At 45.8% G+C, this 26,424-nt stretch overlaps 1 protein-coding gene across 1 annotated transcript in view; it reads right to left on the bottom strand.

The window, feature by feature from the left end:
• Positions 1-26,424, bottom strand: part of DSCC1 (DNA replication and sister chromatid cohesion 1) — a gene marked incomplete in the record, with an annotated part of 71,934 nt that overhangs the window by 42,334 nt on the left and 3,176 nt on the right. The window contains 1 exon segment of the mRNA XM_073616002.1: positions 11,179-11,407. Within this exon segment, the coding sequence (XP_073472103.1) occupies positions 11,179-11,351 (173 nt within the window).

The following is a 26,424-nucleotide window of genomic DNA, read 5'->3' as shown; positions in this document are numbered from 1 at the left end:
ACTTTCTAGTATGCCACCCCCTGGATTCACACCAGGAAACATATACCTTCCAGATTCTGTAGTAGATGAGCCTGGAGGCCGGCTTCCTAGCATTAACTAGAGTGGACAGGACTGGCCCAGAGAGGCCACGACCCTTCAGAATGTGGGTCTCAATCGCCAAACCGTCAAATTCAGACTTCGTAAGGCAGGATGGAATATTGGACCCTGTGAGAGTAGATCTGGGCACAGCAGAAGAACCCAAGGTCTTCCTTCTGCCATTTTTAAGATCTCCGCATACCAAGGTTGCCTGAGCCAAGCCAGGCCACCAGAATTACCAGCTTTCCTTCCCTTTTGACCCTCCGAAGGAATCGCGGGAGAAACGGAACTGGAGGGAACGCATAGATCAGAGAGTACTGATCCCATGGAAACGTTAAGGCATCTGACCCTTGTGCTAGCATATCCTTTGTTCTTAACACAAAGCTGTCCAGTTTTTTGTTGAACCTGGAAGCCAACAGGTCTACATCCGGGGTACCCCATCTTCGACATATGGCCTGAAATACGTTGGGGTGTAGAGACCATTCTCCTGGACACAGCTGCTGGCGACTTAGGAAATCCGCCTGCCAATTTTCTACCCCTGGAATGAATACCGCAGAGAGGAAAGGAGCATGCCTCTCTGCCCAAAAAAAAAAAAAAAAAAAGTGATTCACCTCTTTTTGGGCATCCAGACTCCTGGTGTCCCCTTGGTGATGGATATAGGCCACTGCCGTAGCATTGTCAGACTGTATCCGGACAGGACAACCATGCAACCTGTAAGTCCAGACCCTGAGGGCTAGGCGAATTGCCCGAATCTCCAGAATGTTGATGGGCAAGAGCCTTTCGGTTCTGGACCATGTTCCCTGAGTGGAAGCTTCTTCCAGAACTGCTCCCCAGCCTATTAGGCTGGCATCTGTGGTTACGACTTTCCAAGCAACTGGAACAAAGGATTTTCCTTTCAGTAGATTCTTGGTCAGCAACCACCAATTGAGGCTGTGGCATATCCATGGAGATAGGCACATTGGAAGATCCAAGGCTTGAACTCTTTTGTTCCAGGCAGAGAGGATGCTGCTCTGTAGAGGCCTTGAGTGAAACTGGGCGTAAGGAACAGCCTCAAAAGAGGCCATTTTCCCTAATAGTCTCATACATAGTCGAATGGAGGGATTTTTCCTTGCTATAACCACACGGACCAAATCCTTTATGGCTTTGGCTTTTGATCCAGGTAAAAATACTCTGCTTTGGAATGTCTCTGGCCATGCCCAAATACTTCAGACTTTTTAGGGGCTGTAAGAAAGATTTTTCTAGATTGAGGGCCCAGCCTAGGTACTCCAAGTACTCTACTGTGCTGAGCACAATTGCGGTCTAAGCGTGCTACAGACTGTTCTACGAGTAGCAAATTGTCCATGTAAGCTGTCACTGTTATGCCCCGAGCCCTTCGTTTTGCCAGGGGTGGGGCTAGAATTTTTGTGAACACTCGAGGAGCGGTAGCAAGACCGAAAGGTAGGGCCACGAATTGGAAGTGGCGCTGATCCACCGCAAACCTTAGAAATCTTTGGTGAGCGGGAAATATTGGCACATGTAAATATGCATCTTTGATGTCCATTTATGCCAGGAATTCTCCCCCCTGAAGGGTGGAAACTGAGCGGATTGACTCCATGCGGAAAGAACGAATGTCTAGGAACTGATTCAGGTCTTTTAGATCTAGAATAGGATTGACATCTCCGTTTGGTTTTTGAACCGTAAAGAGGTTTGAGTAGAACCCTGAGCCTGGGGTCACTTCTATAATTACCCCTTGGGATAATAGACGTTCTAAGGCCAGAAACAAGGGCCTCCCCTTTTCTGGATCTTTGGAGACTCCTGACCTTAGGAAATGAGCTGGCGGAAGCTTCCGGAACTCCAGCTTGTAGCCCAGAGACACCGTGGAGACTACTCATTTGTCCTGAATCTCTTCCCGCCAGGCGCCTGCAAACTGCAGCAGCCTTCCCCCTACTCGGCCGAGCGGGGGCGCCTCTTCATAAAGGAGGCTTTGGGGGTTCTGTTTTACAGATCTTGGACCCCAAGACTTCTTTTGTCTTGGGCCTTTCCCCTAGTATTGGACTGGGGAGGCCATCGCCACTGCCTGGAGGTCGAGACTCCAGGGGCTGGGGAAAGAGAACGTCTAAATGAGGGACGTTTACTCTTTAACCGGTAACGTGGCCTTACCCCCGGTAATCCTCTGGATATATTTGTCCAGATCATCCTAAAACAGGCATTCCCCATAAAACGGGAACCCAGTCAAATATTTTTTGCATGAAGCCTCAGCTGCCCAATGCTTAAGTCAAAGGGTCCTGCACATATGTACCAGCAGGAGAGTAAGGCAGGATGCTTGCTGAACAGAATCCATAATGGCATCATCCGCAAAACACAAGGCTTTAGGAAGGTCTGCATAAACCCCTCCTCAGTGGAGGGAGGTTAAGCACCTGCTTCATTTGTTCCTTGAGGAACTGGCACATGCCGACTGCTGCGACCGCAGGCTGGACCACAGTGCCAGCCATAGAAAAGGAGGCTTTAAATAAAGTTTCCAGCTTCTTATGAGTTGGATCTTTTAACCCCTGAGCATTGTCCACAGGACAGGTCAGGCTTTTACTCACACAAGAAAGAGCTGCATCTATTGCTGGCATCCCCCATTTCTTGGTGAACTTTTCCTCCACCGGATAAAGCATAGAAAACCTCTTAGGAGGAGAAAATAGTTTATCTGGGTGACCCCAGTCATCATACAACAATTTCTCCAGCAAGGGATGAATTGGGAAGGTATACGCAGCCTGTGGAGATTTCTGGGATCCCAAGGAGGAAACAGAGGATATGGCAGCCTCAGCAGAGGGCAATCTGTATGTGGTACGCACCAACTCAGTATAATATTGCACCTGTACTTTGAGGGCCTGGGAGGCAGAAGAGAGCTTCTCCTCTTCCCCTGAATCGTCCGACTGCTCCTGATCCCCATCCCCAGATAGGGATATTTCATTATTAACAGAATGCTCATCCGATAGGAAACCCAGAGCAGAGAGGGGATCTACCCCTTTTTCTGCTACTCTTTAAGGAAGTTGTGATAAAAGTAGTAATCCTTCCTTCTAAACCATCCAATGCAGCCTTTATAGTGTCTTCAGTGAGTGACATATACAGGGACTGTAACATTGGGAGAGGCTGCAAAGCCTGACAGGTGCACAGACTCATCCTGTGAGGCTGCCTCCTGTCTTTCGGGGGGGGGGGGAATGGTATCCTGCAGGCATGTTCAGAACCCCTACATCTAGGCAGTGGATTTCTTAGTGCCTCTTTTACCTCCCCCTGAAGGAGACATAGTCCTAAGCTGCAAAGCAGAGGTACTAGTACAAATGCAATCACTGTTGTGCCTTAGTCTTACAATATTAACATTAGCTCAGTCTGCACAACCTGGTGCCGAGTAGGTGTCTTGGGTATGCCTGGATCTGAATCCACTGAGATGCTTACTGCCCACAGCTCTGTGTCCCACCACTTACAGGAGCTCCGACGTACTGGGCATTAAACATAGCCGCTTTGCGCCTGCGCACTGGTGCGCCGTGCACGCGCTCCCTCCCCGCTGACACCACAGTAAAAGCGTGCCCCTTCCACGCGCGTAGGATCGTCATGGTGGCGTCGAGGGGGGAGAAAGGAGACCACCTGAGGGCTGCGCAGGACCCCCCCCCCCCCCTTCAGTTTATGTGGCAGAGCCTGCAGCGGAGGTGAGCGGCTTCTCAGACCAGCTTCACTGAGCGTGTATCCTGGATGGCATGCAAGTATACACCAGGTATGTCTCTTACTCCCCTCTAGGGGCGGAAACCAGGTAAGACATGCAAACTACTCAAAAGAAGATAATCCATAATGTGTATACTTTAGGATTGTCTTCACTTACCTTATCCCTGCTGCAGGAACTGCTGAGAACAGACAGATCAAACCTTCACCCATCACGGCGGGTAGCGCTGTGCCAACCTTAGGGGTTCTGGGTTCCTACTCACAGGATCCTCTTCCCTGGACCTGTAGAAGACTCTGCCAGAAACTTTTCACGCAACTTAAATTTGTGCCCCAAAGCACTGGATCCCAGAGCCCAGTCCTCAAAGATAGACATTACAGGCAAAACCTTGTTTCTTCTTCCACAAGGCCTGGGTACCATCCATCTTAGGCGTATTTATTGGCCCGAGACATGGATTCGGTTTTATAGCCTCTAGGCCCCCGCAGAGACCAAACAGAGCATTCTTCTTAGCACATCTTTAACGTGACCAACCACCTTAGACACTGGTGAAAAAACTGAGGTACTCTCCATATGGGAGGGGTTATATAGGGGAGGAACTCGCCTTGTAATTAGGGTTGCCAGTGTCCAATCACCTGATGGTGGCTATCTAACCCCACTTAGTAATTATCAAAAGGCTCTGTGTCCTGTGATGTATGAACAAGAAATAATGATTTTTACTTCTAGGCAACAAGTATCAAAAAAGGTTTGGTCTTTAAATGGTTAAACTTCCTTCATTTACAGGCTGGAGTTCTTTCCTTTGATGAATGAACGGAAAAGATACTTTGTTTCTACTTATTCCCTTATAAAACTTGGCAGGCTGCCTGGATTTTTTTTTTTCCAGCTGTGAGAACTCTGCACTTGTTAGAAAAAATCGTGACCTGCGGTTTTGAAGATCGGGAAGGGAAAAGGATCGCCATTTCGATTCTTAACAATTATTCGTGCAGCTCTATTGTTGACCACCCACTCCTTCGCAATAAACTCCAGGTCCTTGGCCTCCAAAATTCTGCTCTATCCTGGTTCTCCTCCTCTCTATCACAGCGCTCCTTCAGTATTACCTATAACTGTCTCCTCCTCTCCACTTCCTCTTTTTGTAGGGGTCCCCCAAGGCTCTGTTCTTGGACCCCTTCTCTATCTACACCACCTCCCTATTGAGTCACTTCCACGGCTTTCAATACCACCTCTACGTCAACGACACTCAAATCTATTTCTCAACTCCTCACCCAGTCAGTCTCCTCTCGCATTACTAACTTACTAAAAGACATATCACCATGGATGTTGCATTACTTATTAAACAAAATCTCTAAAACCGAGCGGATAATATTCCCCCATGCCCTCCTCCATGACTTTTCCATCTAGATCAATAATGTAACTATTAGTTTTTTCCCCTCACGCCAGGGTACTAGGTGTAATCCCAGACTCTGACCTGTTTTGGCCCCAGATCCAATCACTGTCAAAAGCTTGTAGACTACACCTCCGTAACAGCTCTAAAATTCATCCCTTTTTAACTAATTAAACCACCAAGCTATTCATTCACTCTCTTGTTACCTACCTCTCCATAGGCTATCCCCTCTTCAGTCTATCATGAATGCTGCTGCCAGACTCAGACTTTAGTGTCCACCACCCCTCTCTGCCAATCCCTCCACTGGATTCCAATTGCCCAGAAAATACTAACATACAAAGCCATTCACATCTCTGCCCCAAACAAAAAATTAATAAGCTATTGCGCTGACTACAACCCAACCATCATTTAACGGGGCACATAAGAGGCCAGGAGAGAGTGGTAGGGAGCACCAGGTGCAGTGGATGCAGCTCCTCTTAGATTAGGTCTTGAGATCTTAATGCACACATAAAAAACAAGCAAAAAGGGGGCGCATCAATCTAGGTTTGTTGTTTACAACTCTGCCCCAAGCTACATCACCAATCTGGTCTCCAAATATCACCCAAACATTCCTCTCTACTCCTCCAAAGATTTTCTGCTCTCAATCTCTTGCCTCCTCCTCCCATGCTAGTCTCCAGGACTTCTCCAGAGCCTCTCCCATCCTCTGGAACTCTCTACCTCAATCCGTCTGGCTATCTCCCACTCTGGCTGCCTTTAGGCGATTCTTGAAAACTCATTTCTTCAGGGAAACCCATCACACCCCCAACTAAATGAACTTTTATCACTTTCATCACTTATCCCCCCACAGTTATAACCTTTTGCACCACTTGTCCCACCCTATTAGATTGTAAGCTCTTATGAGCAGGGCCCTCTTAACCCTCTTGTATTTTATTGTATTTTAACAATAGGAGGAGGAGGGAGGGCGGACAATTCAAGTTAGACTTACCTGTTACTTGTTTTCCAGGAGTCTTTCAGGAGGATAACAGAGACTTACCCCCTAGGACGGGACCACAGCCTGCAGAACTTTTCTGCCAAAGGCTGATTCCCCGCTGACAGGAGATCCAGTCTGTAATGACGGACAAGCATTAAGTAACTTGACCACGTAGCCGCCTTACAGATTTGATCTGGGGTGGCACCAGCTTTTTCTGCCCATGTAGTGGCCTGAGCCCTAGTTGAATGAGCTCTAATTCCCGGCGGGGGGAGATAGACCCATCTGAGAATTGGCTACCGAAATAGTTGTCTTAAGCCATCTAGCAATTGACTTTTTTGATGCTTGGTGGCCTTTTTTTTTTTTTCCTGGAAACAACAAAAGAAGGACAAATAATAAATCTGAAGATCTAAAACCTTTTGTTACTTCCAAGTAACGTAATAGGGTATGCCTCACATCTAAGTTGTGAAACTGCTCTTCCTTATTCCCCAAAGGGTTAGTGCAAAAGGTTGGAAGGATAATCTCCTGAGACCTGTTCTAAAAAGTTGCTACTTTTGGCAAAAACCCTGGATCTACCTTAAGTACAATCCTATCTCAAAAAAGACAAAAATGGTTCTTTTACTGATAGGGTGTGCAGATCACTAATCCTTCTTGCCGAAGTAATTGCGACTAGAAAAAGTGTTTCTTTAGAGAGATGGTTTGTAATGGTTCCTTTGCGAGGGCTTGCAGAACTACCGAGAGATCCCATTTTGGAAAGTGCTTAACCAGAACCGGTCTGGATCTGGGAAGTGCCCTAAAAAAATCTTGTGATCAAAGTGTCTGAAGAAATTGATCTCTTCAGATAAGTGGCCGCTTGCACTTTAAGAGTGCTGACTGCAAGACCCTTGTTTGCACCCTTTTGTAAAAACTCCAATACTGAGACTATGTCTTTCACATCCCTATTTTCCAAATGACAGCAAGAAACGTAGACCTTCCACACTTTGGCGTAATTAGCTCTAGTTACTTTTTTCCTACTGGAAAGTAACGTGGTTATTAAAGGTTCTGAAAAGCCTTTGTTTTTTAACAATTGCTCTTCAGATACCAGGCAGAGAGTCTTAGCCTGGCTACATCCGGATGATGTACTGGCCTTTGTATCAGTAAATCCTGTCAGAGGAAGCTGATAACATGGTCCGATTTGCCAACTGCAGAACTGTGGAAAACCAAAACTCTTTGGCCAAAACGGAGTAACCAAGATTGATTCTCTCTTTTTGTATCTTTCTCAATACCAGTGGAATCAATTGGAAAGGGGAGAAAGCATACCCTTGGCGAAAATTCCAAGGCTGTGCCAGAGTATCTATCCCCTGAGAGCCATCGTCTCTGTAAAGGGAGAAAAATTGTGGGACCTGTGCGTTTTTCCTTGAAGCAAACAGGTCCACTTGTGGAAGGCCCCAAATCCTGGCGATCAATGCAAACACTTCTGAGTTCAGTCTCCATTCTGCCTCCTGAACCTTCTGTCTGCTCAGAAAATCCACCACTTCGTTTAACGTGCCCTTGTGATGGACCGCGGATAAGGACAGCAAATGGTTTTCCGCCCACTCCAGAATTCTTACTGACAGCAAGTGAGGAGCTTTGCTTCTTGTGCCCCCGTTTGTTCAGGTAGGCTACGGTAGTGGCATTGTCCGATAGAATCTGGACATGGAAACCTAGGAGGATAGGAGAGAAGGCAGCCAACGCTAGGGCAACTGCTTTTAGTTCTTTCCAATTCAAGGATTTTCCTGCTTTGGCCTGTGACCATGTTCCCTGTGCCAAATCCTGACCCATGTGGGCCCCCTTTCCCCACATATTGGCGTCTGTTACCACTTTTCCGGTCGGAAAGGACCAAAGTAGACCTTTGGTATTTGCAATACTAACTGACTTTTCCACCAAAGTGTTCGCTTAAATCTGGTGGGGATCTTTATTTTTGTATCTAGGGTCTCTGTCCTGTGGTTCCATGTTTTTGGAAAACTTGTTCAATGGTTTCAGGTTGAGAATCAAATGAAAGTTTCCGGATGGTCTTCCTATCAGGAATATGTCGGAATAAAATCCCTGACAATGTTCCTCTGGAGATACCGGTATCACAACACTCTGGTGAAGGTTCTTCATAGCCAGGGCTTCTGTTGAGTCCCTTGGTAGGTTTGTCACAAAGTATCTTCCTGGAGGCCAATCCAAAAACTCTATTCTGTAACCTTGGGACAGCATATTCAAAATATATTGACTTATTGTCATGCTGGCCCAAAGGGGGAGGAAATTTTGAAGCCTTCCTCCCACTGGTAGGGACGAGTCATTGCCATTTGCTGGAGGGCGCAGGAGGATGGAAAAGGACATTTCCCTTGCCTTTCCCCTTCTGCGATGACCAATTTCTTCTCTTCTCCTGAGGTTTGGCATTTTGCTCTTGAGCCCTTTGAGATCGAAAAAACTGCTTAACTGGCTGTTTCTTTTTAACTGGAAATTACTTCTTTTTATCAGCTGTCCTATCTAGGACTGAATCCAAGCCAAGCCCAAAAAGCAAATCCCCCAGGAACGGTTTCCCACAAAGCTGATTTTTGGATGCCGCATCACCCGGCCAAGTTTTTAACCACAGAGCCCTCCTAGCCAAGTTAGTTAGGGCTGCAGATCTTGCTGTCATTTTAATTGATTCTGCTGAAGCGTCTGACAAAGTCTACAGCGGCTGACAGGGTCGAAAAAGAATCCCAAATTTCTTGGTTTGGTGAGTCTGCCGTAACGTGTGCCTTAAGTTGACTCCATGTTCCCGGAGACAACAGTAGTCGCCATAGCTGATTTGAGATTGCCCATGATGGATTGCCAAGCCCTCTCAAGCTGCTGATCCATTCTTTTATCCATGGGATCTCTTAATACCCCCATATCCTTGAATGCCAAGTCAGTTAATCTTGAGACTTAGGAGAAAGCAAGCATCTAGTTTGGGATTTTTATTCCAAACTGCCGCTGGGTCTTCATCGAAAGGAAACCGCCTTTTAAGGGTTTTTGGATAAAAAAAAAAAGTTTTCTGGTTCTGCCCATTACTTACGGATAGCCTCAGAAATTACTGAGTGCACCGGAAAGGTGCGATTTTTAGGTTCGCTGAGCCCTGTATACATCCGGTCATGCAGAGAATTCTTTTCTTTCCTCTTCCAGACCCAGCGTAGTATAAATTGCTTTTAACAGGCCATCTACCTGTTCTAAAGACAATTTATATTTAGAAGGTATGATTTCCCCTTCCTCCTCATCCGAGTCTTCCCTAGAATGGGAGGGGGAATGTCCCTCTTGGGTAAGAGATGCCTCAGTCTCCACCACCGAGACTACCAGTGAGCACTGAGAGGACTGTGAGGTAGTCGGCTGACTCAGGAATGGGTTTGCTAGAGAAAAGCGAAATGATTGAATAGTAGCATCCAGTTCTTTTTTAACCAATGCAATCAAATCGCTGCAAGCGGAAGAAGCTTCTTCTTTAACTAGCGAATCAATACAGGCTTGACACAAAGTATCCTTCCATCCTTCAGGTAGTTTAGCTTTACATGAAGGACATTTCCTTTTTGCCACTGGATCAGAGCTCTTGGCCTGCCGTGAGACAAAACAAGGGAAAAACCATCCCAGTGAGACAACCTGTCCTTATTAAAAAGGAGGCTCACCACAGGTGCATAGTGAGAACAACAACCGCCTCATGTGCCCAAACAGGCCCCTGCCACCAGGGGGGGGGGGGGGGGGAATGAGAGAGAGCACCCACAGGAAAGAGGACAGTTTACATCTGCCCCTTACCTGGGCCTTGCTGGTACCTGTCCCACTTGCTGCCGCCATTGATTCCATCAAGGAGCGCTGAGTTGCTGTGTGTGGCTGGACGCCGGTTCCGGACTCCAACAGCGCCACTGCACCGGACCAGAACCAGAAAATAAGCATCAGCCCTGTTTCTCCCTTTTCCACCTGCGATTTCCAGCGGAAATGATGCCGCACGCCTGCTTCGTGGACGCCACCCCCTCCAGATACCTCACTTCCAGCGGATGGTGCACAGCATGCCATCCCCAAGATGGCGGCAACGTCAGCGGAAACAGGCGGAGGGCAGAAAAAGAAAAAAAAAAAAAAGGGCGACCGCCTGTACCTCACAGCCGCCTAGGAGTGATGCCCACAGCAGCCTCCACTCTCCCTGAGCACATATGGAGAGGGAGAAGGAGCCCAACCAGCAGCACCCGTGGAACAGCTGTGTGGCAAGGGGAGGAGCCACTCTCTCAAGGTGCTGTCCTGAAAGACGTTAAGGGAAAAAAAAAAAAAAAAAAAAAAAAAAAGTTTCAGGGATGCAAGAACCCCCTTTTCTCAAGAGGTAGGTATTTAAAATGATTGTATTAACAGATTGATACACTATGGAGAGGTTTAAGCATAAAAAATAAATGATTGGTTGCTGATTTGTGTAGTTAATAGTGGTGTGCATGAAAATAAGTCAACATTAATCCAGAGCTCCTGATCTAAATGCTTGTTCCAAGGCAGCGACTCAATATTAAATCTATAATCATTTAAATACAGTTAAAAAGATAAGCAATTAGCATTTGTGGATGAACAGGTCAGCAAATGTAGCCCTTGTAATTCTCCCATGATCAATTTTAAAAAGGAGCTGAACTCCAGGAAAAAAAAAAAAAAAAAAAAAACAAAAAAAAAAAACACACACACACACACACACACACACACACACACACACACACACACACACACAATGTAGGCAAAAGGTAAAGGACTAGTTACCAGTATAGTCTGTGGTGATCTTCCCAATTAGTTACCATGCCTTGTTATGCAGTGTCTCTGTGGGTAGGTGGCCATCTTTGTAGAGGCGGAGATTTGCTTCCTTATTTCAGAACTTCCGGTTGAACAGCACACCAGTGATATCACCAAATCTCACTCCAAATCTGAGACTAACAGTCAGAGGAAGCATTACCTCAGATTTCAAGCTGCAGAGATAATGCTGTGAGCCTATAGGTACAGGAGTGCCTAGGTATACTCAGGAAATGCCCTGCTTAGCTGAAATCCCTGGTGGTTGGCATAGAAAGTATATGTGTACACAAAGACACTAACTCTGTATCCTACCTGCCGCCAGACTCAATCTCCTTACACAGCGTATCATCCAGTTCCATCAGACAATAATCCCCGGAAGTGAAAGTATTACTGAACGCCAGGCACTGGGCGGTACTCCTCAAATCCTCCACATTCAGCTTCGCTGTCTGCAGGGTAGCCTCCACCTCATCCAGAGACCGACTCATTGTAGAAACGGTCCTTCCAGATCACACCCAAACCAGGGCGACAAGGAGAACGATGGCTGCAACGATATAAAGGATGTTAGTCTACTAGGGTGACAATATAAATAAATAAATCTGGGGATATGTATTATGCAGGATGCAAAGCTGCGCAGCTTGTGGCGGAGTGACGACCTTATCAGTGACCCACACCAATATGGAACATTATGTGTGTGACAGACCCAACCAGGACAGAGGCTTTTGGAGGGGACTGCATGGTAGTCTCTTGCCTACCGACTACAGGCCCTGGCTTTTGAGGGGGCTCTATTCTTTGGGGGGGTGCCTGGGGGACCTTTGGAGTGGTTTTGCTTTGGATTCAGGTGCATGTCTCCCCGAAACACACAGACTCTAGGAACTGGATACAGATTTGAGGCCCCTGAGTTTTGTTGGGGTATGGAATCAGCAACCCCCCTAGACTTAGACTCTAAGCATAAGATTATAATCAGCTCAAAACAACCTGATGCTGGTGTCTACTGCTGCTCTGTGTAAATCTGTTTACTGAAGGTGTCTTTTTCTCATTGTAGAATTTCCCATTGTGTGCCTACTAAGTGTGAATCCCCATTGTTAATTGAGTCACCTATTGTTTTTGTCTATTAGTATTGTGTCCACTTCACCTCGTTACCACACTATTGTGGGGTGTTTATGCGTTTATGTTGGATGTTCATTAGATGTACTGTTAAATATACTGAGGATATTACTGTTTAACCACTTCTCCAGCCCAATCACGTTATTTGAAGTCTTTGACTTTCAGTGGTGATATCTGAATGATGCCTGCAGCTACAGGCATCATTCAGATATCTTTTTCAGCCGGCGATTCTGTGCACCGTAAGAACAATCATAGCGGCAGTTCAGTTTGATCGTTCTTAAAGGCTGTGGGAGGGGACACCCCACTCCCGCCACCTTCCGGTGCTTCTCCGGGCTCGCCTGACCCATCGGCAATCCAGAGAAAGAATCCACCTCCTCCTGACAATCAGAGATTTCCGGTGACCAGATGGTCCCCAGTCATCTCTATGATCGTCAGAGGCCCAGGCGCGATGTTATGAAGTCACGTTCGAGCCGCAAAAGTAAACAAAGGCCAGATCTCGGCTGGAAAGAAAGAGCTGTCTTTTTTTTTTATCTCAATGTTTTCATCCCTTGTAATAGGAATAAAAGTGATTAAAAAAAAAAAAAATGTTTAAAAGAGAAAGCGTAAAAATAAAAGAAATTTAAAGCACCCCCATGTGCTCGCGCACAGAAATTAACACACTTGCAAGTCACGCACACGCAAGTCATATGTAATACGTTGTTCAAATCACATATGAGGTATTGCCGTGTGCGTTAGAGCAAGAGCAACAATTCTAGTACTAGTCCTCCTCTGTAACTCTAAACTGGTAACCTGTACAAAAAAAAATTAAAGCGTCGCCTATGGAGATTTGGTGCCATTCCACAAGTGTGCGTGATTTTAAAGCGACATGTTAGGTATATATTTACTCGGCGTAACATCTTTCACATTATACAAAATTGGGCTAACGTTCCTGTTTTGTTATCTTTTTAGTTCATGAAACTGATTTTTCCAAAAAAAAAAAAAAAAAGCATTTGAAAAATTGTTGTGCAAATACAGTGTGACAAAGTTGCAATGACCGCCATTTTATTCCCTAGGGTGTCTGCTAAAAAAAACCATATATAATGTTTGTGGTTCTGAGTAATTTTCTAGCATAAAAAAATTATGATTTTTACATGTAGGAGAGGAGTGCCAGAATAGGCCCGGTATGGAAGTGGTTAAAGGATTTAGGGCTGCAACTAACGATTATTTTCATAATCGATTAGTTGGCCGATGATTGTTTCGATTAATCGATTAATCGGTTAATAACCTTAACAAAGAAGTGTGATGTATAATTTAGTTAATATGTAAAGTTTTAAAAAAAGGCAATTTATTCTTAAATATCTCTATGCAGTGCTAATTAAAAATAGCCAATTATATGGTTAGGGAGCAAAATATCTAATCCACTCTGAGAATGACACAAAAGAGATATACTGTATATACTATTAGAGGAGAGATAAGAACGTTTGTTCGATTTTCTAATCATTAGTGGGGTCAAATCGACGTTCATTTTCAACCACAGTAATGAGAAAATTTGGAAATAATAAAAAAACTTCTTGGTGAAAGGAATTATCAGACAGTGGATGTGGTTTTCGTTCAGAAATTACAATTATTTTAAAAACAGAATGTTAAAAATAAGTGAAAATTTCAAACATTATTTCATTCATCGAATGTACAAATATTTTTCGTCTGAATATTCTCATCTGAAAATTGTGGCCAGCATAAGGCTCGGTGCACACCTATGCAGTTTGCTTTTGATCTGTTTCTGCAGTGCTCTTTGCTGTGCGTTTTGGTTTTTGCGCACGTGATTTTCCTGCGATTTGTGTTTTTGCAATTTTTTTTTGCCAATGTGTTGTTGGGCAGATTAAAAAACACAAATTGCTGCAAAAACGCATTACACGCTTTTCTGCAGCTTCTCCATTGAAGTATGTTGAACCAAAAAAGCACTGTTTTGCGTTAAAAAAAAAAAGTCACTGACGCTTTCCAAATACGCAGCGGCTGAAAAAGCATAGATGTGACCGTGTCCCATAGAAAACCATGTAAATGAATAGTCCGTTTCTGCAAAAAGCACCAAAAAACACAAAGATGTGAACCAGGTCTAAGACGTTTAGTAACATAATGGGGTTAAAAAAAATGAATATTATAGTACAAAAAAAGCAAAAAATCACTACTGTAAGGGGTTAATATTTTTTTACTGTAGAACTGTGAAAGAAATAGTTACAGTAGCGATTATTTGCCCTTTTTGTACTATAAAGGGCTCATTTTAGTTTTTTTTTTAACCACATTATGTTACTGGCCGATTAATCGATTATGAAAATAGTAATCGATTAATTTCATAATCGATTAGTTGTCGATTAATCGATTAGTTGTTTCAGCCCTAAAAGGATTAATGTTTAGGATAATGTGATCAAACTTATCTGATTTTGTGTAGTATATATTCTGTGTGAATTTACAATTAAGGGTCAGCTCCAGTTTGCACCTAAGCTAGTGTCATCTAGTTCTTGTCTGCAATTCTCAGCTATAACACCTGTTTCCAGACTGGAGGAAGCTGCATCTTGGCGGAGGCACCCAGGCTGGGTGCCAGCCAGTCCGCTACAATGAGCACTATGAGGGATTTGAGGCAGCCTACATCCACAGAAGATCTGTGGTTAGATCTCCAGGATGTTTGGAACAACCTACCAGCCGAGTTCCTTCAAAAACGGTGTGCAAGTTTACCTAGAAGAATTGATGCCGTTTTGCAGGCAAAGGGTGGTCACACCAAATATTTATTTGATTCGGATTTCTCTTCATTAACCTTCCATTATATATTAAAGGCTATTAATATATTATGTACTATTACTATACAATATACACTGATTAGCCATAACTTTTTGACCAAACAACTAATATTGACTAGGTTCCCCTGACCTGTTGTGGCATGGACACCACTAGACCTCTGAAGGTATGCTGCGATATCTGGCATCATGCAGTCAATAGCATATCCTTTAAATCCTGTAAGCTGTGAGGTGGGGCCTTCATGGATCATCATGGATTTTTCCAACACATCCCACAGATGCTCAATGGACTGAGATCTGGGGATTGATTTACTAAAACTGGAGAGTAAAATCTGGTGCAGCCGTACATGGTAGCCAGGGTGGATTTGACTTAATCAAAGTCAATTTAAATCACTTATAAAAAGGCTTGATTTAAATCAACTGGATTTAAATCATAATTTTTAAAGAGCAACTTTAATCTCTGTCCCAGAGCGGCTCCTCCTCTGACCAGCTGTTGACTCACCGACAGTCTCATTCACTTTAATGGGACAGCTGGTGATGCGGCAGTGCCACAAGGCGAGGGACATAGCGGCAGCAGGCGAGTGGATGCCCCCTAAGACTGGATTCACACCTATGCAGTTTTAGTGCTTTTTGCATTTTGCAGATTTGCACTAGAGTCAATTTAACATGGTTTCCTATGGAACACGTTCTGTAGTGCAAATCTGCAAAAAGCTCAAAAAATGCATAGGTGTGAATCCAGCCTAACAGGCGCTGCCATGATGATCCGAAATGACAGGTGCTCTTTAAATGTAAGGACTTATTCTTGCTGGTAGTTAGAATCTAATATTTGCAAACAATAACCCCTGTTAGACTTACTGGTAACGGTTGACAGGATAAGCAAGATTCTATACCCTAGGGAGGGACGACAGCCTGAAGCACTTTCCTACCAAAGGAGTGGTCCTGGCTGGAAAGCATCTGTACTCTATAATGTTTGACAAATGCATGAGAGGAGAACCAGACGGCAGCTTTAGAAATTTCTTCCCATGAAGCCCCCTCTTTTTTTGCCCATGATGTGGCCATGGATCTTGTTGAATGGGCCCTAATTCTAGGAGGAGGGGTACGACCTGACACTTTGTTTGCCTCACAGATAGCTCCCCTAATCCACCTAGCAATAGAACTTTTAGACGCTTTCGACCCCTGAACAAAACCAATAGTTGGGAGGAACTCCTAAAACCACTGGACTTTTCTAGATAAAGCAGAAGACATCTCTTTACGTCTAAAAGACTAAACCTTTCCTCCTCCGCATTCTTGGGAGAGGTGCAAAAACTCGGAAGGACTATCTCCTGGGACCTATGAAAGTTGGAAGAAACTTTGGGTAAATAGAAAGGATCAGGTCTAATCACTACCCTGTCCTCTAGACTCTTCAGGAAGGGGTCTTTACAGGAAAGACTCTAGAACAGAAATCCTTCCCCCGACGTTAAAAGCTAAAAGGAAGGAAATCTTCAAGGAAATAATTTTCAGGGAAGCCTCGTGCAAAGGCTCAAAAGGAGCCCTTGTTAGTGCATTTAACACGAACGACAGATCCCAGGGAGGAATATGTTTGATGACCCTCGGAGCATATCTAGATCTGGCTGAAAGGAACCTCCTGACTAAAGGATCCTCCGCTAGTCTTCTCTCTGAAAACAAAGATAGGGCAGCAATCTGAATCCTAAGAGTGCTGACAGAGAGCCCCTTTTTCACTCCCCCTGCAAAAAATCCAAAATACAGGGAGTGGAAAAAGAATCTAAACCAGTTTTCCTTTGCGAGGAAATAAACCAACTTATGGCTGTCCAGGATAGTTTGAATAACCCTCTCTGAACACCCCTTTAACTGTAGGGTGTGCTGCTCAGCCTCCAGGCTGTCAATTGGAAGGTCTGAGGGTTTGGATGCAACGCTGGTCCCTGATGGAGCAGATCCTTCTGAACTGGTAGGGGCCAGGGAGGATTCACAGAGAGGGCCTTCAGAGAGGAGAACCAACTCCACCAGGGGGCAATCAGAACAACTTCTGCCCGGGCCAGAATAATTTTCCGAACTATTAGAGGTAAGAGGGGAAAAGGAGGGAAGGCTTAAGCCAGAGTGAAATCCCACAGGAAGGAGAGAGCATCCGTCCAAGGACTCTGTCTCTCTCCAGAGAGAAGAACGCCGGCAGTTTTCTGTTGAGACTGGAGGCAAAAAAGATCCACTGTGGGAAGACCCCATCTTCGCACTACGTCCTGGAACGTGCCTTGATGTAGTTCCCAACCGCTGGAACTGATGCTCACCCTGCTCAAATAGTCCGCCAGCACATTTTCTGACCCCCTGATGTGGACTACCCTGACTGAAGTGACATTGATCTCCGCCCAGGACAGAATCTGCTGTGTTAATGACAGAAGCGACTTTGAGCGAGTGCCCCCTTGCTTGTTTAGGTACGCCACTGTTGTGGCATTGTCTGAGAAAATGAAAAGGTCTTTTGAATAGACCCTCTCTTCCAGAGACACAAGAGCTTTCCCCACAGCTAGAAGTTCTCTGAAATTCGAGGAGCGGCCTGCCTCCTCTGGCAACCAGGATCCCTGGGCCTGCTAGTCCTGTGAGTGAGCACCCCAACCCAACAGACTAGCTTCTGTGGTAATTTTTACCAGGGAATGTTGTGCCCAATCCTTCCCTCCCTGCAGATGTTCTTGTTGCTCCCACCAGGAGAGATCGAGAGAATTCTCTCCTAGCAGCTGAACCAGCGATCCCAATGGAGTAAAAGAAAAGCCTGAAGGGGTCTGGAGTGTAACTGGGTCCAAGGCACCCCTGGAATGGCCGCAGCCATCAATCCCAGCAACTGCATGATCCGCCGAAGGGAGGTCTGAGGGAGTAACTTGAAGACCTGCACGGAGAGAAAAATTTTCAAAATATCCTCAGGAAGAAAAATCTTTTGGACAGCAGAGTCTATAAGATAACTCAGGAAAAGTATGATCTGGGAGGGCACTAGGCAAGACTTCTGCTGGTTGACCTTCCACCCCAATTTCTGAAAGGTCTGCAAAACCAACTGCAGATCCTGAACAAAGGACTCTGTCTCGAGCAAAAAAAAAAAAAATCATCTAGACATGGGACGATCGATACACTTTGAATCCGAAAAAAAAGCCATGACATCGGCCTTGATTTTTGTAAAAATTCTGGGTGCTGCTGAGAGACCAAAAGGAGGGGCATTGAGCTGCCAGTGACGTGGCTTGTTTCCCATGAGAACCGCAAACCTGAGGAACCTTCAGTGACTCTGGCAGATTGGTACATGAAGATAAGCGTCCTGAAGATCCAGGGTAACCATGAAGACCCCTGGTAACAGATTCTTTACAGAATAAATGTTCTCCATACGGAAACGTCTGTAGACTTTGTATTTTTCAGGAGGCTTATATTTATGACCATACGAAAGCCGCCGGAAGCTTTCTTGACCAGAAAGAATTGAGAATAAAATCCCTGGAATTTCTGATTTTCCGGAACAGGAGAAATAACTCCCTCTGTTTCCCACACAAAACTCAGATCTATCATGGCTTGCTGTCTCTCCTGGTCTCTCGGCAGATGGGTAAAAAAAAACCTCTGGGGGGGGGGAAGATTTTTGAAGTACAACCTGTAACCCCTTTCCAATGTTTGAAGAATAAAGGAATTGTCGGAAATCTCTGCCCATTCCTTGATGAAATGGGACAACCTTCCTCCTACCCTATCCTGGCGTCACTGGGGATTTTTGGAAGGGGCAGAAGGAGCAAAGAGAGCCCCCGCTTTTTGCTTGTCTTTGTTAAAAGACCATTTCTTCTTAGCCTGCTGGCTTTAAAATTAGCTTTGTTTTGGAAGCCACGAAACGGCCTCTTATTCTGGGGTTTATCCCTTTGGGAAGAAGGAAACCGTTTACTCTTCTGAAAGGATCGAGCTAGGACCTCCTCTAAGGAGGAACCGAATAAGAGCTTGCTTTCAAAGGGAGTTTATTCTTGGAGGCAAGATCACCTCCCAAGATTTAAGCCAGATAGCTCACCTAGCTGAATGAATGAGAGCAGAAGCCCTGGCTGCAGATTTCACTGAATCTGCTGCTGCATCAGCTAAGAAGGCAACCGACTTGGCAATGAGTGGGAGAGACTCCCTAATCTCTTATTTGGGGGTGTCGGATGAAAGAAGATCATCCAGACACTGAACCCAAACATCTAGATTCCTAACCACACAGGTGGATGCTACCGCCGGACCTAAAGAAAAGGCTGAAGCATCCCAGGCCTTACGTAGCAATGAGTCGGCCTTTCTATGAGACATAGGGGCATCTAATCTAGGACACTTAAAGAACATATCCTCGAACTGAGACTCAAAAGGAAATCTTCTTTTGTGTCCCCTGGACTGGAACAACCTTTTTTTAGGTTCTCTCCACTCAGAAAGAATCATGTCCCTAAGTGACTGGTGTACCGGGAAAGCTTTTGATTTCTGCCCCTGTAGACCCCTATACATTTTATCCTGTACACGTTGGGCTCGCTGTGGCATCTCAATCTGCTCCAAGGTATATATCGACTTTAGTAGTTCGTCAATATCTTCAACTGGAAAAAGATATTTAGATGAGCTACCCATATCCTCCTCTGATGCAGATTCCTCATCAGATGAAGAAACTGGATTCTCACGTTCTTCCAGATCAGAAGTATTGCGTGAACTAAGGGTCTCAGAGACTAAGGAAGAGATTTAGCAGAGGCTGAAGGCTCTTGAGCTATGGGTCTAGATGAGGAAGATCCTAAACCAGTAACCCTGTCATTAAGGGACCGAAAGGAGTCCATTATCTCCTTCGTAGAAGACATTAACTTTTTAAAAGAGGAAGTCTCTGACCTAGCTTTGGATGGAATACAATCCTCACAAAATAGTTTTTTATAACTATCAGAAACAAGAACCATAAATGATAAAGTTCCATACAAGAAAAACCCTGCTGTAGCAACTAAACACAGACAAGGGCGTACCTTGGGGGCAGTATGGGACTCGGATGCTGCCGCTGGTTCAATACGAGCGGGTGCTCCATCCTCGGACCTGTCCTCAAGCTCCATGAAGCAAGCGGAGAATGGCCGTAGCGTAGAGTGCTGCTGCGCCACTATGCGACGTTCAGCAGGCTGTTCGCCCAAGCAGCATGTCCTCAGCATATCCATTAGGTGCTTCTATATAAAAAACGGCATCCGGAAGTGCGTCATGTGACTTCCGGTTCCATCTTGCGTCACCAGAAGTCCTCCGACGCCATCTTGGTACACCGCGGTAAAGCACGATGAAGACACAGCTCCCACAGCAGAGCTGGGGAAAAAAATGAAAGGGGGGGGGTTGCCACTCACACCAGAGGTAGGCAAATAACCCCAAACAAAGGGAACCCTTCTGGCAGATAGTAAAAAGGTGTTGTCGGGACCAGCCTCGTTCCAGGTGGGGGGGAGAGAGAGGACAGCGTGCCACGGCCGGGTTGGGCGCAGTCTGTCTTGAAAGGCGGGCGGGCCCGAGCCTATCACCCAGGACTTGGCCACAACCAGTCCTGGATGAAACCGGAGAAGGGGGGTCCACCAACCACAGTCACCAGACCCAGGAAAAATAAAAAACGTGTCGGTGCTCCTGGAGGGTCTGGAAATTGTGTGAATGCATCAATGCAGTGCATGTTATCTCAGCTTGCAGAGCTTGGATTCAGTGAATGAGTTTACCAAAAATGTAAATATTGCAGAATATACAGCCTCATGCTACATAACTAAGAACCGTTAGCACTAAAGCGCCGCTCGTTTTATCTGCGCTGTTTAAGCGTCGCTTTTCGTTTGCTAGAAGGGCGCATTTAACCTCTAAAGAAAGGGTTAAAAACTCGTGTTGCGGCGCTTCGGAAGTGCCGCCCATTCATTCCAATGGGCAGGGCACTTTGGGAGCGCTGTATACAGCACTCTCAAACTGCCCCAAAGATGCTGCTTGCAGGACTTTTTCTAATGGCCCGCCAGTGCACTGCCCGGGTGCGAAAGCACCCATTGCAGAGAATGGGAGGCAATTTTCAGGCACTTTACTGGTGCTATTTCTAGTGCTAAAATGCTGGAAAACTGCCTCTTAAATAAAAAACTAACTTAAAGCAGTTGTATAGTCCATTCTTTTACCTACAGGTAAGCCTATAATACGGCTTACCTGTAGGTAAAAAAAAATATCTCCTAAACTTGTACGGTTTAGGAGATATTCCCCTTGCTATGAGACGCTGACTGCAGCGGTGCATGCGCACAGGGGATTCTCGGCTGAAGGCCCGGCAGATGCCGGACCTTGCCGGGAAAGAAATCTCCCGCGCACATGCGCGGGAGTGATGACATCGCGGCTCCAGCCACTCACAGCGCTGGAGCCGCAATACCCGGAAGACACGCCGAGGCAACATGTCAGCTACCTCGGCGTGGACCAGGTAAGATACCGATGCCTCGTTCTAAGGTAAGTATTTCATAATAAGCTAGTATGCGGTGCATACTAGCTCATTATGCCTTTTGCCTTACAGGGGTATAAAAAAAAAAAAAAAAAGTGTCAGCAGGTATACAACCGCTTTAAGATAGATGTTTACTCCAAAGGCATTTTATTAAATAAATTTGATAAGAATAAAAAAAAAAAAAAATACGAATTAAAAAAGCAGATTTAAATAATAATAATAAAAAAAAAAAAAAAAATCAAAAATTTTTTTTTAAATCATTGATTTTTATGCACCCCGATGGTAGCCAAACTACTAACTTCAGCTTGTTCAGTTAAGCTTTGACATAAAATCCTGGCTTTCATGCAGAGCTGCACCAGATTTTGCAATCTCCAGTTTTAGTAAATCAACCCCCTGGATAATTTGGAGGCCAAGTCAACACCTCAAACTAATTTCTGTGTTCCTCACATCATTCTTGAACTGTTTTTGGAGTGTGTGAAGGTGCATTATCCTACGATTAACCCCTTCCCGCCGACCGTATGCATATGTGCATACTCGGCTTTCCGGGGTTATACCGGGATGATGCCCGCAGCTGCAGGCATCATCCCAGTACCGTTGTTTAGAGCGGGCGATTGGCTACCCATATATAACAACCGATGCGGCTAAAAGCTGCTCGGCTGTTATACCGGAGGAGCGGGAGGGGACATCCCCCCCCCTCCAGCCGCTCTTACCGGGCCTCCCGTGCGATCGGGAGTCCCGGTATCCAATCGGCTGCCTCTGGCGGCTGTGGGCGGGCTGGAACGAAGCTGTGGGCGGCTTCGTTCCAGCCTCCGCAATGTAAACGCGGAAGCGACGTCATGACGTCACTTCCCGTTTACTCGGCTCCCAATGGCGCCGAATTTAAAAAAATACACAGTATTCAGAATCACCGTTTTCGGCGATCTGAATACTTTGAAGTGCAGAGGAGGGATCAGGGGTCTTTTAGACCCCCGATTCCTCCATAAAGAGTACCTGTCACCACCTATTACTGTCACAAGGGATGTTTACATTCCTTGTGACAGCAATAAAAGTAAAAAAAAAAAAAATTTTTTTAAAAACACAATTTCTAAGTCTAAAAAAAAAATTAAAAAAAAAAAAAAAAAAAAAAAAAAAAAATTTTTTTTAAAGCGCCCCCGTCCCCGCGAGCTCGCATATGTAAACGGTGTTCAAATCACACATGTGAGGTATCGCCGCGATCGTCAGAGCAAGAGCAATGATTCTAGCCCTAGACCTCCTCTGTAACTCTAACCTGATAACCGTAAAAAAAATTTTAAGCGTCACCTATGGAAATTCATAGCTACCATAGTTTGTCGCTATTCCACGAGTGCTTGCAATTATAAAGCGTGACATGTTTGGTATCTATTTACTCGGCTTAACATCATCTTTCACATTATACAAAAAAATTGGGGTAACTTTACTGTTTGGATTTTTTAAAATTCATGAAAATGTCCATTTTCCAAAAATTTGCGTTTAAAACACCGCTGCACAAATACCGTGTGATATAAAATATTGCAACAATCTCCATTTTATTCTCTAGATTCTCTGCTAAATATATATATAATGTTTGGGGGTTCTAAGTAATTTTCTAGCAAAAAAAAAACGGAGTTACTTACCGGTAACATCCTTTTCCAGGAATCTTTCAGGACAGCACCATAGAGAGACACCGGCTCCTCCCCTCTTAGGAAACACTGCCTTCCAATTCAATATTTAAATCTCATCCTCCCAACGGCCCCTCAGTTCTTCCCGAGTTCCTCCGGCCAGCTGGGGAGACACAAGAATACGTCATACAAATCTTTATCTCACCTGACGTTCTCATGCGATGAGTTCTCATAGATAATCAAAAAGCTGGGTGGGTACTAGTGCTGTCCTGAAAGATTCCTGGAAAAGGATGTTACCGATAAGTAACTCCGTTTTTCCCCATTCATCTTTCAGGACAGCACCATAGAGAGGATAAGCGAGCACCTTACCTTAGGGAGGGACTACTGCCTGCAGCACCTTACGCCCAAAGGCTTGGTCTTTGGCTGACAGCAGGTCCAATCTGTAATGCTTCACAAACGTGGAAAAACTGGACCACGTTGCTGCTCTACAGATCTGCTCCGGAGAAGCACCCACCAGCCCACTCTGCTTGAGAAGTTGCCACTGCCCTGGTGGAATGTGCTTTAATACCCTCCGGGGGCTCCAAACCCCCGATTACATAGGCCTGGCTAATGGCCAACCTTAACCATCTGGCTATTGATCGTCTAGAGGCTTTGAACCCTTTCCTAGCCCCTGAAAACAATACAAAAAAAGAATCGGATTTCCTAAACTGTTTTGTACTAAGTACTGAAGGACGCACCTTCTAACGTCCAGTTTGTGAAAAATATGCTCCTGTTCCCTCACAGGATTCGAACAGAAGGTAGGTAAAATAATTTCCTGGTCCCTATGAAAACTAGAGGCCACTTTTGGTAAAAAGGCCGGATGCGTTTTAAAAATCAAACGGTCCGGAAAAACCTGAAAAAAAGGCGCCCTAATAGAAAGGGCTTCGAGTTCACTTACTCTCCTTGCTGTGGTGATCGCCACCAAAAACACAGTTTTGAGGGTGATCAACTTCAAGGTACAGGATTCCAATGGCTCAAAAGGATCCCCTGTAAGAGACTGTAAAACTAAGGAAAGATCCCACACTGGGAATGGGGAACTTTTAACAGGCCTCTGTCTGCCTAAAGCTCTAAAAAACCTAGCTACCCAAGGATCTATAGCTAGCGGCTTTTCCAGGAAAACGCTTAGTGCCGATACTTGTCCTTTCAAGGTGCTAAGGGCTAATCCTTTGTCCGCTCCTGCCTGCAGAAACTCTAATACTGCTACAGAACTTCGTACATCGAAGGAGCTTTCTGTGCACCAACTGTTAAAGCGTTTCCACACCTTTAGGTAAATGGCTTGCGTCTCTCTTTTCCTGCAATTTAGGAGAGTTGTCACTAGCCGATCCGAGAAACCTTTGCCCTTTAGCAATTCTTCCTCAGTAGCCACGCTGCGAGGTTCCATCGCTCCACCTGAGGGCAACAGATTGGACCCTGAGAGAGAAGATCCTCCCGGATAGGCAGAATCCAGGGAGGCTCCACTGTCAGACTCTTCAAGAGGGAGAACCACGGCCTCCTTGGCCAGTGTGGTGCGATCAGAATGAGGGTTGTGTCTTCTGACCGAAATTTTCTCAGAACTGCTGGAATCATTACGGGAGGGGGGAAGGCATAACACTTTGAGAAACGCCAGCTCTGAGCTAGTGCATCCACCCCGGCTGCTCCGTCCCATCTGTTTAGGGAAAAGAACAGACGAGCTTTCGTATTCGCCTTTGAGGCGAAGAGATCCACGGAGGGGACCCCCCACTTCCGAGTAATCATCTCGAAGATGTCCTGGTTCAAGACCCAGTCGCCTTCCTTCAGCATTTTTCTGCTCAGAAAATCTGCTACGTGGTTCTGCTCCCCCTTCAGATGTATTGCAGAGAGAGAGAGAATGCTCCCTTCGGCCCACCTGAGGATGGATTCTGCCAGACCCCACAAGGATCTGCTCCTGGTTCCCCCTTGCCTGTTGATGTAGGCCACTGCTGATGAGTTGTCCGAACGGACCCTCACATGCTGCCCCAGGAGTTCTCTCTGAAAAGCTCTGAGAGCCAACTCTATTGCTCTCAGTTCCCTCCAGTTCGAGGACTTCTTTGCGTCTTCTTTTTCCCAGGTGCCTTGCATCATCTGGGAATCTAGGTGTGCTCCCCACCCTGTGCCGCTCGCATCGGTCGTAACCGTTCTGGACACTGGAAGAACCCACTCCAGGCCCTGTGAGAGATTGGACCCTTTCCTCCACCACCAGAGGGACCTTTTGACCTGACTTGGCACAGATATAAGGGAGTCCAGAGATGCTGGACTGTGGTCCCAGACACTCAGAATAAACAGCTGTAGGGGCGAAAGTGCAGCCCTGCCCACTGAACTGCCGGAAGCGTGGAAGTCAGTAAGCCCAGTGCTGACATTGCTTTCCTTACTGAGATCTAACTGCTGCCCTGGAGCAGTAATATTGCTCTGTCCACCTTCTGGATTTTTTCTGCTGGAAGGAACACTTTTTGTTTTGTCGAATCCAGTACATAGCCCAGGAAGGTGACCTTTTGGGCCGGAACCAAACTGGATTTTTCCAGGTTCAAGAGCCATCCCAGGTTTTCTAAGCTGTCTCTTGCTACCTGAAGATCCTGGTACAACTGCTCCGGGGAAGGAGCAAACAGGAGTAGGTCGTCCAGGTACGCGACTACAGAGATGCCTCTGAGCCGCAAGAAAGCCAGGACCTCCACCATCACTTTGGTGAAGATGCGGGGGGAAGAGGATAGTCCAAAGGGGAGTGCTTTGAACTGTAGATGAAACGTTCCTTCCCCAGTTTTCACCGCCAGTCTGAGAAACCTCTGGTAACTTTCTGCGACTGGAATGTGCAGATAAGCGTCCTTTAAGTCTATTGACGCCATGAAGCAATTTGGGGGAAGAAGCGCTTTCACCGAATAGACAGAATCCATCCGGAATTTCCTGTAGGTAATTGAGACATTCAGAGGCTTCAGATTCATGATAAGCCTGAATTTTCCCGAAGGCTTGCGGACCACAAAAATGTGGGAGTAAAAGCCTCTGCCTATCTCCTCTACAGGAACCCTCACTATCACCTCTTGTTCCTCTAACTCCTGTAGGGAGGATAGAAGAGCTGACGCTTTCTCTGCACACTTTGGCAGCTCGGTGACCAGAAGTCTGTGCTGAGGAGGTTCTGAGAACTCTAGCTGGTAACCTCTTCTTATGATCCCTAACACAAACTGGTTGGAGGTGATCATCTCCCATTGTGGGAGGAAGGCCCCCAATCTTCCTCCCACCGTGGTTACCCCGTCATTGGGTCTTCTTGGGCTGTTCAGGAGGGTGAAAAATCGCCCCTCCCCGCCCCTTGCCCCCAAGCTTTTTTCTGCCGCTCTCCTTTTGGGGTTTCAAACTTTCTCTGAGGGCGAAACTTTCTTTTAGCCTGCTCCCCAAACTTCTTTTTAATGGGAAAGGCCTTTTTCTTATCGGCCGTCCGGTCTAAAACGGTCTCTAAACCTGGGCCAAACAAGAGATCTCCTGTGAGGGGAATTCCACAGAGTTTAACTTTAGACGCGCTGTCTCCTTGCCACGTCTTAAGCCATAGGGCCCTTCGAGCCGAATTAGTGAGGGCTGAAGACCTTGCGGACATGCGCACTGATTCGGCGGAAGCGTCCGCAATATACGCTACACCCTT

Source organism: Aquarana catesbeiana, linkage group LG02 (assembly GCF_042186555.1).
Source record: "Aquarana catesbeiana isolate 2022-GZ linkage group LG02, ASM4218655v1, whole genome shotgun sequence".
NCBI lineage: Eukaryota > Metazoa > Chordata > Amphibia > Anura > Ranidae > Aquarana > Aquarana catesbeiana.
Note: the sequence above shows the minus strand (reverse complement) of the source record. Positions and strands in the feature narration are given on the sequence as shown.